The sequence below is a fragment of the Cebidichthys violaceus genome, unplaced genomic scaffold (genome assembly GCF_023349555.1).
Source record: "Cebidichthys violaceus isolate CVI_PGR_0920_01 unplaced genomic scaffold, fCebVio1.0.p SCAF_10, whole genome shotgun sequence".
In the NCBI taxonomy this organism is placed as follows: domain Eukaryota; kingdom Metazoa; phylum Chordata; class Actinopteri; order Perciformes; family Stichaeidae; genus Cebidichthys; species Cebidichthys violaceus.
This window is the reverse complement of record NW_027176263.1, coordinates 3,252,097-3,264,989: the sequence shown is the minus strand read 5'-3', so window position 1 is coordinate 3,264,989 and position 12,893 is coordinate 3,252,097. Positions and strand designations below refer to the sequence as shown.

Sequence of the window (12,893 nt, the reverse complement as noted above, 5' to 3'; positions counted from 1 at the left end):
CAATGATCCAGTATGTGTTCTCTGCACATCCATCACTGCGTGGTTTGGATCAGCCACCAAACAGGACAGGGAAAGTTTATAACAGACAATCAGGATTTGTGGGCCTGTCCTCCATTCAGGACTAATACATCTGAGTCAGGAGACTGGTAGCATCACTGCAGACCCTTCACACTCTGGACACAACCTCTTCTAACTTCTCACCTCTGTTAGGCGCTGCAGAGTGCTGTACACCAAAACAACGTATCGCTGATCAACAGTTACCATCAGTTAAATGACTGTAAACTCATATGAATACATACATTCTGTCCATATTCACCTATTTCATTTATATAAAGCCACCTGTTACATTGTTGTTGTGTGTGTGTATATATATACATTTTTGTAGTTTCACTTTATTCATTCTTTCTCTGTCTTGCTGAGGCGAGACAGGATGTCCCTTTCTTGTGCTCTAAGACATTAACTCTGATAATGCTAGATTATCTTTGGTGATCGCTGATAGACTTCCAGATGGTCATTTTTGGTTTAATTTAATGGCCTTAAGGGGGGGGACTTCCTTCCTTGGGGTTTGGGGCAGTATATGTGTGTGTGTGTGTGTGTGTGTGTGTGTGTGTGTGTGTGTGTGTGTGTGTGTGTGTTTCTAAGGCCATTGCTTGTGTGAGCACAGAAATGGGGCAAAGTTATTTTTTCCTCTTTTTGTTGTTATTTAATAACTGTATATCATTCATCAGATTATGTGTTGAACTCTAAATAAAGCTTAAAGCCATGTGGCACACATGAAATGGCAAATAGCTCAGTGGAGAGATATTATAACACTGTAAATGCATCCATTCTGGTTCATACGCCATCTGGTGAGAGAATGTTCGTAATGAGAGCTGGGATGTGAAGCGGAACCCAACATTCATAACACTTAACAAAATTACAGCCAATATTGCATCCATCATAAATTCTGACAGCACTACATGAAAATCTAAACAACTTACACCAACAGAATATAATATTATTTGAAATATTACCTGTGATAAATTATTTTTTGCGCATGTTTCCATACATATTTATTTAGTTGTTATTGAGCAACATAGATGTATGTACTGTTGATTGAATCCACATCACTGAGCTTTTTTCATATGTTGTACTACATTAAACAGAGCTGGAAATAATACCCTCAAGAGACTTGGTAATTTGAATGTAAGGGCTTTGTTTAAGAAAATCACGTGATTTTTAACATAATTTGTATTTTGAGGCTTGGCTACTTTTTTGGCTGTTATGGCACTGACTCCAACAATGAGAAATCCTGTAGCGATTACTCGTCCTCACAATGCCATCATCTGTTATGTCTACTCTGAATAATCTATCTGGTTCACAAGTGAAATCCAAGGTCCTCAAAAACGGAGACTGAGGCTTTATCAACATGTATCTCCTTGAGACTGTGTGCTTTTTTATTCACTGCTCTCTCGAGACATAGACACATGTGCTTCTGATTATAACCTGTAAACAATGACTTGCTGTTGAAAACAAACCGTTTACAGAAAATGAGAAAGATGAATTGCAAAACAAAACCCAGACCCAGCACCAAAAGGAACTTACTTAACAAAGCTGTTTCTGCTTGCTTGATTTGTATGGAGGACAACTAACTAACCTTTCTTTTGTGGTTAACCAAGTACGTTATCTCTGTTTTGAAGTGATCTAGTATACTCAATATATTCCATTTAGACATGATCTGCCAGGAATGACAACAAAAAGCTGCCTCAATTTTAGAATGAATTAAATTTTGCAAGAATAATGAGTCATGCTCATCTCCATGGTAGCAAACAGCCAGTCCGTCAGTGGAGACTTATTTTCTTGGTGAATGTCCTTCTGTGCTCCTGAGGTCAGGGCGCAAACAAACTAAACCAGAATGCATACATTTAATCACAGGTGGCTATAGGGACTCTTGGACATGATCAATACAGGACAAAGGCATAGAGACAAATAATATAGTATATGTACATATTGACCACAGCACATTTAATGTTAGATTCGATTTTTTTTTTTTGTGGGGTGGGGGGGGGGGGGGTTGTTGGCCAAACACTTGCGCCATGTGCAGTTACGCCATCTGCAGACGCGTGTGTGTGGAGCTGCTATAATAAGTAAGATTCACCCAAATTGTAAAAAAAAAAAAACAAGCTGACATGTGCAGTCTCTTTCGGTTGTAAACATAATGTTATAAAACAAAGCTTATGAAACTTGACGATCATGTTTATTGAGGTCGTTGAGGAAGCGTGTCCGGGCATGCTCTCTCTCTCTCTCTCTCTCTCTCTCTCTCTCTCTCTCTCTCTCTCTCTCTCTCTCTCTCTCTCTCTCTCTCCCCGGTGGCAGGAGCTGCGTGGTCTGCGTGCCGTGCGAGCCAATCACATTGTAGGAAAACACAATATTGCGTCATTGTTATTGTGGTGGTTTGGAGCTCCAGCTGTTGACAGAGATTTCGCCACCACGCTTTCATTTAGGCCTCTAACGCTGCGTTAACGGGTGGACCCGCAAGATTACACTAAAGCACCATGTCGATCCAGAAGGACATTTCGTCGGACGAGAGTTTGCAAGGTAAACGACATAACGGCTCGTGGCTCATCAGTGTTTGAACTACCGATAGACAATCGTTAAGAAAACACAAGGTGTCGTTAGACCACACTTATTTACGTAAAGGCTGAGCTTAGCAGTCGACGTGGCTATGCCTGCTTAACGTTACATTATTGTGTCGATCTAGACCCAGTGTCCTAGATATAGTGAATAAGGCTCATCTGCAATGTTGCAAAATCAAAGCGCCTTCAAGCCACGTCTGTTTATTGTGCTATTGTACCTCTACCTTACTGATATACACGTCGCATTAAGACTATGTATTTGATTTAAGGTTCCTGGGTTGAGCTGCATTTCAGTGGCAATGGCTCTCAAAGTACTAGCCATTACGGAAGCCAGGAGCAAATCCCCACGTCCGTCCTGGAGGGTGACGTGGAGAAAATGCTGCTGGATGCGCAGCACGAGTCGGGCAGAAACAGCTCCAAAGGAAGCTCTCAGTGCAACAGGTTCGTGGGGGAAAAAAGGGAAGCACTGTTTGTGTTTTTCTTATAACCTACGTTGTGTAATACAGCTCATACATGTGTATTAAATGACCACAGTGTGTGTTGTCTTCCTCACAACAGCCCACTTAGAGCCCTGACCCCCCTTCTTCTGTGTAGAGGCTCAGAGGCCAACAGCTCACAGGTACATTTGTGTATATATATATATATATATATATATATATATATATATATATATATATATATATATATATATATATATATATATATATACAGTATAACTGTATCATAGTCTGTTATCCAAGACTAATTCATTTGGTGTAGTTTTATAGATTTGTTCTTAAGATGTTTGTTTTCAAATACCAGTGGTGGCCAAATTGTTGCTTGAATATCCATAATTTGTGTTTTTAGTCAGATGAAGACTTCCAAGAAAGAAGACGGGAAGTAGAGAACATGATGAAGAAAAATGCTGACTGGATCTGGGACTGGTCTAGTCGCCCTGAGAACAATCCACCAAAGTATGTAGCCACCACCCATTAGGCATCTCTCAGTATTAAGTATAGTTTTGTTTCTAATTTCAGCGGCGCTATCTTAGTCAACATGATTATTCCAAGATTTAAGACATAAATGTGTCAAAAATAGCTGATGACTGTGACCCACTTGAATGCCTTTGGCTGCACATGTAATCAATACCAATAGAAACATAGTGATTAATGATTACAGAGTGGGTAGTCATTACAGTGATGGTGGCGCTAACGGAAATAGGAAATTGTTGTACTAATCTTTTACACATATTAGCCTAAACGTATATTTACTTTACCCCATGATTTGTAATTGTAAGAATGAAAAAAGGATGTCTGTGTGTGCGGGCTGACATTAGACTGACACTCATTGATTTTAATGTATTCAAAACAGTGAAAAATTAATGTGCTTCTCCGTAGGGAGTTCCTGCTGAAGTACCCTAAGCGCTCGACCTCTCTCAGCATCAGGAACACCAGCGTCATGAAGAAGGGAGGCGTTCTCTCTGCTGACTTTCTGAAGCTTTTCCTTCCTTCATTAATCATTTCTCACATAATTGCTATTGGCCTAGGGTAAGCAACATCATTTAATCTCCAACTCTGGCAATTACAGTATCTCAAAAATTTTAAAAACATTCAATGAGAACCTTTAGAGGAACTTGCTGACAGATCCTCTGAAGAATGTTTAAAGCCCCAATTTTTGACCAGATTCAATTGATGTATCTTCATATAAATAATGGAATAATTTGATGTACAGATGAAAAATGTATTTGCTATTTTTTTTTAAAAAGTCATACATGAAAAAAATAGAAATGTTCTTCTACTGTTTATAAACACTGCTGATGCAAAAAGATCTTTAACAGCACCAACACAGCATGAATAATTTAGTGGTTATCTAATATTAGCCTGTGCATTAAATGGCCTGTCAATCAATTTGAGAGTGACAGATCCCAGTCCTGTGTTCAGATGTTTGGTGGTGAAACAACAGTTATATTTACGTCTGTATTATGACATTCATAAGCATTGATCTTACCTCTATGAACCTCTAACATGTCAAATAGAATAAAACATGTTACCACAACAAAATATAGCTGTTTTAAAAGCTAAATATCCAAAGGCAACCTATAAGGTTTCCTCATGTTCAGTGTCTCAGATTTAGTGGGCAAACGGTAAAAGTAAACTACTAGTATTCTCAAGTATTTTTTCTAGTGACAAACTTGCGGTGATAGAGGCATCAAATCCCAGCTTCAGTGTAGTTATATGTATTTGAGGATGTCATTCTTTTCTCTGATTTCTTTTGTTTTGTATATTTGGCTCTCAGCACCATCTTATTTGACATGTTTCTCTCTTCTTTCAGGATATATATTGGGAAGCGTCTAACCTCCCACAACACCTACTGAGTAGGATGGTGGTGTGTTGCGACGCCTTGATGTGACCATCTAAGCATGCCTTAAACTGGGACCGTCTGATGACTGAGGGGAGACGTGGCCATGTGAAACGGTCCAATTTGATTGAGTGCCCCCATTTAGCTCACACCAGCGTGGAGAGTTAAGGATCTGTCATTGCTGTTTCATGGCGTTTACTCCTGAACACAACAGTGACCGATCCTCTGCTCCTAGCTGTAGTCCCGCTGGCCTGGAGATGACTGTTCTGCTGCTTCCTGCTCCTTAAATCTGCACGTTGGGGAACTTCAATGTACGCCATTGCCTTTTTCGTTTTGCAGTGAGAAATCACTTTTGATTTCAAATTATATATATATATATTTTTTTTTTTAATCAACTTTGAAGAAAGGAAAGTGTTTTGACATGTAATTTACATTTATTTGTCCTCATTAGATTGTTGATTAAAATGTTGTGCAGTTGTAAATTGTGATTATAAGAAAGCATTATTAAGCATTGATATGGTCCACGTTGTTCATCCTACACAAAATAAAAGTTGGAAATACATGTATGACCCTGATGGATTTATAAACCAGTTAACATTAGAAACAGGGAAAGAACCACATGCAGTTGAACACAATTAAAATTTTATTTAACTTTGGTCAAAATAATAAACAAGTGAATACATTGCCACCATGTTAGGAATCAATGGACAAAGACAATGCATTATGTGTTTGTTTTAATGTCATCAGTATATGTTGTGTAGTCAACCTTCATTTCTGCATTCACAACTACGGAGATAACATCCACATCTTAAAATACGTGGTTCAAATTTGGGTGACATCTCTAGTAAACCAATAAGGGCACATGTATGAGGCCTGTCTGAATTTCCTACTATTACATGATTAGGAGGCACTCGATCACAAACTGTATGGTGTGCAATTCTCCTCCTTTGTGTTTTCATAGACAGCCACATATAGCAGCAGTATATGAGGACGTAACTCTATAAAATAGGATTTACAAATAATGCACATGAGGTCTGTAAAACGTTTGGGGACATAACTTGTAGCTGTCACTGATAGAAGTAGGTATTAAGGCTGCAGATTCCCTGTGTCCCGGGCCCCACCATGTGCCATGTAGTTTCCAGCCTGCATCCTAACACATGGTCAAAAAAGTAGAAATGAATGTCTTGACACAAACACATTATCAGTTGTCTCCAACAGTAGTTCCGAAACCGGTATCCCCCAAATAGTATTTCCACAACAAGTTTGCTTGAGATCTGCTCAAAGACAGTGGTGTGACTGGACATTTCTCCACCTCTCTACAACATAAAAACATGCAAAGCAATAAACATGTTTTAATACATACTTCTAAATTTAAAAACACATCTGTAGTTTTAGTTTCTTTTATTATGTGGATGACAAGGTGTACTTGAGTAGATACAGTCAGTGAAATTATGTCACCTTATTGACAGGGGGGGGGGGGGGGGTAAAGTAAGAGGAGGAAGGGGGAAGAAAAGAAACAAGTCCACTTTCCAAATTCACGGCCACTTCCACCAGTGGTTTAGCCTGAATACATGGCCAATGGGGGAATGTTACAGTTAGGCTTATTGGCCATTAATCCGTGCTTCAGAGCGCCCAAAAATCTTTGAGATGATGTTACAACTTTGACAAGACGTCATTTTAAGGGCTTCCGATAGTTCTGTCGTGAAATCATGAAATGAAGGCTTAAAATGTCAACACAAACACCAACGTTCAAGAGTTTGACCTCGAGGGAGTGCCATTCCGTCAATTAGACCCGAATTGGGCTTTCTGGGTCAGGGGGGGGGCATGTTGATTGCCCTGGTGCCAAAGGCAAAAACAACCTACGCTCAGACTCAAAATAAAACAGGCCTATGGATCAACCTCCTGTGGCAAAAAAAAAAGTAGACACGTGCTTTCGAATTCTTCACCAGGAGGACAACGAGGCTGTTTCTTCTTATACAGATAGACAAGTAGTAGGCTTAACTACACAGGTACGGTAAAAGCCCTATCCTCTGGAGCCCCACATCTTCTAGTTGATTTTGTCCTGGAAAATGTACAAGTTGTTGGTGGCTGCCACAGCTATCACGTTATCTTTGGGGTGCCAGGCAGTGTGGAGGATCTTCTTGTTGAAGTCCAGGCTGTCCACGCTGATCTCGTCCTTCTTCCTCTTGCCACCGGTGGACACTTTGCGCGGTTTGAGCGTAGCCCGAGGTTTGCTGCTCTCCCGGGACGCCTCCAGTGTGATGTCCCGCCTAGTGTTGCGGTCAAACATTCGGAAGAAGTTGTTGTAGGAGCCGGTCATGATGGCACTGTTGAGGAGAGAGAGAATAAAAAATAAATGAATAAAAAGATATTTGTCTAAATGAACCAGAAAAAGCTAATTTGATATTTCAGGAACACAAAACAATAAAACATACTACAAAAGAATCTGCTAAAAATGCTTTCTTATGCAAGAACAAGGACACGTACCTGTCACTACCATTCCAGCAGCACTCGAACTTGTCAAAGATGCAGTCATTTTCATACAAGGAGCACAGTTTACTGCGAAGGTATTCATGGACCTGAAACAAAACACATTACTCAACGTAAATATTCCCGGGAGCCTCACCTCTTCCTCGCCGAGTGTAAAAGGACTCATACAGCTAACATACTTGGCCAGAGTATTGCACTTTTTCAGCGAATAGTTCTACTCATAGCAGGTTGTGTTTTTAACAGAACTGCCCTCAGATTGCTTGCCTAACCAGAATCTCATCATTTTATCTTAACAGACATTTGTGTCAAATTTAAAGAAATTCACTCCAGGCGTTCCTGAGGTGTCGCGTTCACGAGAATGGACAGGACAGACGCGTACTAACAGACGGATGGACATCCCAAAAACATAATGCTGATCCGGCCACGGCGCAAAGCATTATTACACTGTTTGAGGCCTAATGCTTTCTCAGTCTATGTAAGAAATATCTGAAGTGAGGCCGGATTTAAGCTTTCACTTGAATCAAAGCAAAATATTTTTAAAACTGGAGACGCACCGATACTGATATCGGTCCGATACTGACTCAAATAGCTGGATCGGGTATCAGACACCATTATTTTCATAAATAACTTGACTAAATTCAGTTCATCTATATTTGTTTGTTACATGTTATTTTAAGTGAAGTCTGATGTTGCCTTACAAACAAAAGAATGATCCCAGTCTCTTGTACACAGTGAGGCGGACAGCTTATCAACTACACTAGTTTCTGATCGGTTCTCAGCATCGGCTGATTACCAAACCCAGGCATTAGGACTGAAAAAGTCAAATCAGTGCATCACTGGGGCTTACTTTGTTCTCACGGAGGATTAATGCTATATTTGAAGTCACAAGATAAGCATGTTTATTCACCTGATACGTCTCCACTGGCCTGTTCTCCATGTTGAGGTCCCAAACTTTGACGGAGAGGTAGTCACGTGTCATCATATAGCGTCCGCTGTGACTGAACTTCACGTCCGAGATGGAGGAGATGATCTCAGAGAAAAAAGACCGGCTGCTTGGATCCTCTGGCTCCTCAAAGACTGTAATAAAGATTAATAGTGCGAAAATCATTCCCAGCGTGCCTTTGAAATGTATCAAAACAAAATCATGTACAATGTGGAACGTGTCAAACAATAAAAGGCCAATCACTGTTTAGCAGATTTAAAAATGATTCAAACCTTTAAATATTTCTGTCTAACCAAAGTCACAAAACCCTTAACGTTATCTATTTAAACTAATGAACAAAACAGAGGAAGCAGTAAATCTAAGTATCAGATGAACTACTAACGCTCCACTCATTTTTCAGAAATTACTTGATGAGTTAAAACATTTTTATCAATTAAATCCCCCCTGATTGACTAATGAATTGACTTAACGTCACCACTTACACTTTGAGTGCCTATCGCAGAGTGCCGCTGCTCGCATGTCACACAGGCGGATGGTGCCTTTGCTACTGCTGTACACAAATACATTGCATTGGAGTGGATGGCACTCAGCAGCTGTGATTACTTCCGTCAGCTCCTCCATGTTGGCGGGCTTGATGTCTACAATATCTGGGAACACAGTGTTAAGGAACTAGCAGTCTTATGTGTCATTCAGGTACAAGGCAGAGATTATTATATGCTTATACGCCATACATCTACCATCTGTCTTCTGGTAAAAAAAGAAAGGATACTAAAACTTCTGTCTGTGATTTCCAAGTGCCATAGATTTATTCTTAGGTCATCTGCGGAGAGGTACGTTTCATGGTCACTATTTACAGAAATGGAATTAATGTGATAGGTGTGCGCATTTGCAAAGATCCTCCGTGGGCTTGCTTCTACCATGAGATCCATTGGCATCAGTACTGGTACCTGAAAATACAACATGCAAGTTTAGACAAGATTTTAAACAAAAAATGAACACAAATGAGACTCACATATGACTAAACATACCCGTAAAGAGGTGATTCTAAAGGGGTCTCGGAGTCGTCCATCTTCATCTTTCAGGTTGTAACCTTCTGCTCTTTTATCTCGTTCACTTATTTTCCACAATTTGATAGTTTTATCTGACAAAAACAGGTAAGAGAGACAGGTAAGAGAGTTGTAAAAATCTAAAGGTGAAGAAGAATCAATCAAACCAGATATAAAGGAAACCCTTACCATTTGTCGAAAGTAGAAAGTGAGCAGCATTCTGTTGGGGTAGCCATCTTATTTTATTAATCTTTTCCTCAATTTCTAAACTTTTCAAATAGTCAAATTCTGGCTCGTGACTCTGAAAAGTGCTATAGACGTTGTACTCCCCGCGCAGATGTGGACGATTCTTAGACTGAAATCAAATATGGCAAACATGAGTCACCAGGTATATATATATATATATATATATATATATATATATATATATATATACACACACACATTATCATTGCAACGCATTCCAGCAAATAACTTAATCTGAATCTTACCTCCTGTTCATGTTGAAATATCACTACTCTGCCTCCTTTATCTCCAGTTGCAAGCAAATCTCCGGAATAGTTGAACTCAACTGTTGAGATTATGTCAGCTGGAAATGGACACAAATCAGAGTGAATCCCACTTACAGACAGCTAGAACCGTGTTACTGTGTCAGACTAAAGACTAAATCTGGTGATTAGAGACACTTTATTCAAATAAAGCATCAAATACACTGACAGCCAAAAGCGTGTACACCCACTCATGTATGAATGAATGAAAACAAGAATGATGTCACTCGACAATTTATGGACGCAGCACATTGACGTCATGGACACGGTCGCTCCCCTTTAATAGCTTAGCCACCACCTAGCATACAGCTTAGCTAGCGACATACAGTAATTTAAAGAGGAAAAGGGCTTTCCGTGCAACCGATCCACAAACAGACCCACACCAATCACTGCAGCGACCTTGTATTGAAACCCTCCCGACCATCTTAGCTATCGTGCATCTCACGTGAAGCCCACGGAGCATCATCATCAGACCATCTAGCTAGCTGCCCATCGTTTTAGCCTAGCCGCCAAGCTAACGTTAGCCACATACCTTCCGCAACATCTTCATCTATCGCTCCTTTCACTTGAGAGAAACACCACTGAAAATCATTTCCACCTGCAACTCCTGCGAAAAGAACACGTCGTTAGTTTGTATCTGGTTCGTGTTGCGTCTGGAGGATGAAATGACCTGACAGTGAAACAGTTTGACAACTAGCAACTTAGCTTGCCAATGCTAACGTTGGCTAGCTAACTTGCAGATTCAGGCCATCACACACAACCAAGTGAGGTGGGTCCTTCTCCTCCCTTCAAAAGTAGCTTACCCGCCATTGCTTCATGTAGCAGCTCTTGCTGTACACGGCTTCCAAAACCTAATCAACCAATGCGGCTTGCTCGGGGAAATAGGTAGCATCCACAATCAGTGTGAAGACTCGGGTCCAGATCTGTCAAGACCACGGAAATTATCCGAGATTTTTTTTCTTCCAAAATGGCGCACAGTACATGGAGAAATGACGTCATGCACACATGCCACATCCTGGCCCCATCCATCCTCCTGAGCATCATATTGTTAAATGTGCATTCAGTCTTTATTTTCTATGCATTCAACTTTATTTCATGACATATTGATACCTGCACATGCATCCTGTCAAAGCCAATTCAGCTGTCCTGTGATGGGTGGGATAAATGACATTTACACACCCGGATGGTGGTATTTTAAATACAATTGGAGCAAACAAAATAAGATAAACACAAAATACCATGGATAAACAACATGGACATTTGTTGTAGTCTTATTCTTTGGCCAGGTATGTTTCATGAGTGGGGTTTGCATAAAAAGTACCCTAATTGCTAAGGTCCTTGTAGATATACAAGTAAAACAAATACATATTCACTAACAAATTATACTATTATACTTTTGTTGTATTCGCTTGGTCGTTGTTGACGTTAGATCTGAAGTGTGTCCTAAGTCAAAATTGTATGACGCCTCACAAGTACCCGAGCTTGTATTGTGTGGTCAATGGGTGACATCTAGTGGGGAGTTGAGGAAACTAAGTTTTGCTGGGTATGTTGCACCCACCTCCAAGTGTAACAAACTGAATGTACTTCTCAGGCCCTATTTCACAGACATCAACCTTCAAGTCTTTCACTACTTGATCTGTAAAACCTCACTTATCAAACATGTCCACTCAAAACAAACACAAACCGTGTTAAAATGGTAAAATGTATAATTTTAGTTTCAGCTTTTTCATTTTTTGTGCTCTTGACCTGTACAGCACGTTATTCTTATAACCCTATTAACCGTAGGCCTGCCATAGAGATGCTGTGTATATTCAATACCTTATTACAGTAGTTACAGGGACATTCTGAAAACCATTATTGTTTCACATTGAGGGTGTCACAGCGGACCCACAATATCTATCTTTATGTTTTTCCCCCACATCACTTTCAAAACGGAAAAGATATATGTATATTTATTTTTTGGTTGATTCAGACTGTCAACCCAGCTCTTTCATTGCATGCTATCAATCATTATGTTTTGTTTCCTTCAAATGGTGCATATTACATCAGGGAACAAACTTTCCAAACTCTGCTCAACCCAATTCTGCTCAGAATCCGTCAAAAACTATGTCCCTTATATCTCTATTTTTGTGAGCATAATATGCTCAAAATCATGGTGCAAAATATAGACACAAAAATAGATGTTTGAGCAAGTACTTTTAGTTTCATGCTTATTTTTCTGTAAACAGCACTCTCTGAAGGGTTGGGGCTGTCAAGAATTGGGAGGAGAAGGAACGCCCATAGGGGCTGATTGTGCAATAATAAAATATCCAACAAATAAAGAAATGGCAAATGCTGATGAAGTGTGAGAATATGTAATATCTGGGCCACATTTCAGTTGACAAAATAAACTAAACAGAGCTGTATTCTTTTTAGTACACCAGTTGATAGAAACACACATCCTAATAACACTAATTCTGCTGAAATAAGGGAGGGAATAAGAAGGGTGCTCTATTTCCATCTCCATAGCGCTTTTAAACTTTGTTTGTTTGCTGCATTTGCAGATTGTCCTGGAGGGGGCAAGTGAACAAATAGGGATGCACCCAGAAAGACCTGGACTCACCAAAACCTTCTCCCCGGCATCTCCCAAGCTCCACAACCCTCTCATCACTCACACAGCATCCCTTAGGGAGAAGCATAGCAGAGGCCTGGAGGTTAGGAGGGCACACACACACACACACACACACACACATATATATATATATATATATATATATATATATGTATACATACATATGTATATATACATATATATATATATATATATATATATATATATATATGTATATATATATATATATATATATATATATATGTATACATACATATGTATATATACATATATATATATATATATATATATATATATGTATAT

General features: G+C 39.6%; 2 protein-coding genes across 2 annotated transcripts; one reads left to right on the top strand and one right to left on the bottom strand.

Moving 5' to 3' along the window:
* Positions 1-2,409: 2,409 nt before the first annotated feature.
* bnip4 (BCL2 interacting protein 4) lies at positions 2,410-5,514 on the top strand. The gene is made up of 6 exons (XM_068720863.1): positions 2,410-2,577; positions 2,885-3,056; positions 3,174-3,234; positions 3,462-3,568; positions 3,992-4,141; positions 4,926-5,514. Exons 1-6 carry the CDS (start codon positions 2,535-2,537, stop codon positions 4,966-4,968), a joined length of 576 nt encoding a protein of 191 aa, XP_068576964.1. The 5' UTR covers positions 2,410-2,534; the 3' UTR covers positions 4,969-5,514.
* Positions 5,515-5,577: 63 nt separating this feature from the next.
* On the bottom strand, positions 5,578-10,941 carry LOC137879894 (serine/threonine-protein phosphatase 2A 55 kDa regulatory subunit B delta isoform). Its single transcript, XM_068720848.1, has 10 exons — positions 10,783-10,941; positions 10,512-10,586; positions 9,923-10,020; positions 9,621-9,786; positions 9,414-9,526; positions 9,155-9,332; positions 8,868-9,032; positions 8,350-8,519; positions 7,440-7,531; positions 5,578-7,279 (listed from the first exon to the last, which is right to left on the bottom strand). Exons 1-10 carry the CDS (start codon positions 10,787-10,789, stop codon positions 7,000-7,002), a joined length of 1,344 nt encoding a protein of 447 aa, XP_068576949.1. The 5' UTR covers positions 10,790-10,941; the 3' UTR covers positions 5,578-6,999.
* Positions 10,942-12,893: the final 1,952 nt, after the last annotated feature.

Bases quoted from the DNA above. Each gene is read 5' to 3' on its own strand.
- LOC137879894 (XM_068720848.1), bottom strand. The intron at 10,021-10,511 runs GTATGTGGCTAA...GTCCATTTCCAG, and splicing joins AGATGAAGATGTTGCGGAAG to CTGACATAATCTCAACAGTT. The intron at 9,787-9,922 runs GTAAGATTCAGA...ATTTGATTTCAG, and splicing joins TATTTCAACATGAACAGGAG to TCTAAGAATCGTCCACATCT.
- bnip4 (XM_068720863.1), top strand. From the start codon at position 2,535: ATGTCGATCCAGAAGGACATTTCGTCGGACGAGAGTTTGCAAG. The intron at 2,578-2,884 runs GTAAACGACATA...ATTTGATTTAAG, and splicing joins GTCGGACGAGAGTTTGCAAG to GTTCCTGGGTTGAGCTGCAT. The intron at 4,142-4,925 runs GTAAGCAACATC...CTCTTCTTTCAG, and splicing joins ATAATTGCTATTGGCCTAGG to GATATATATTGGGAAGCGTC.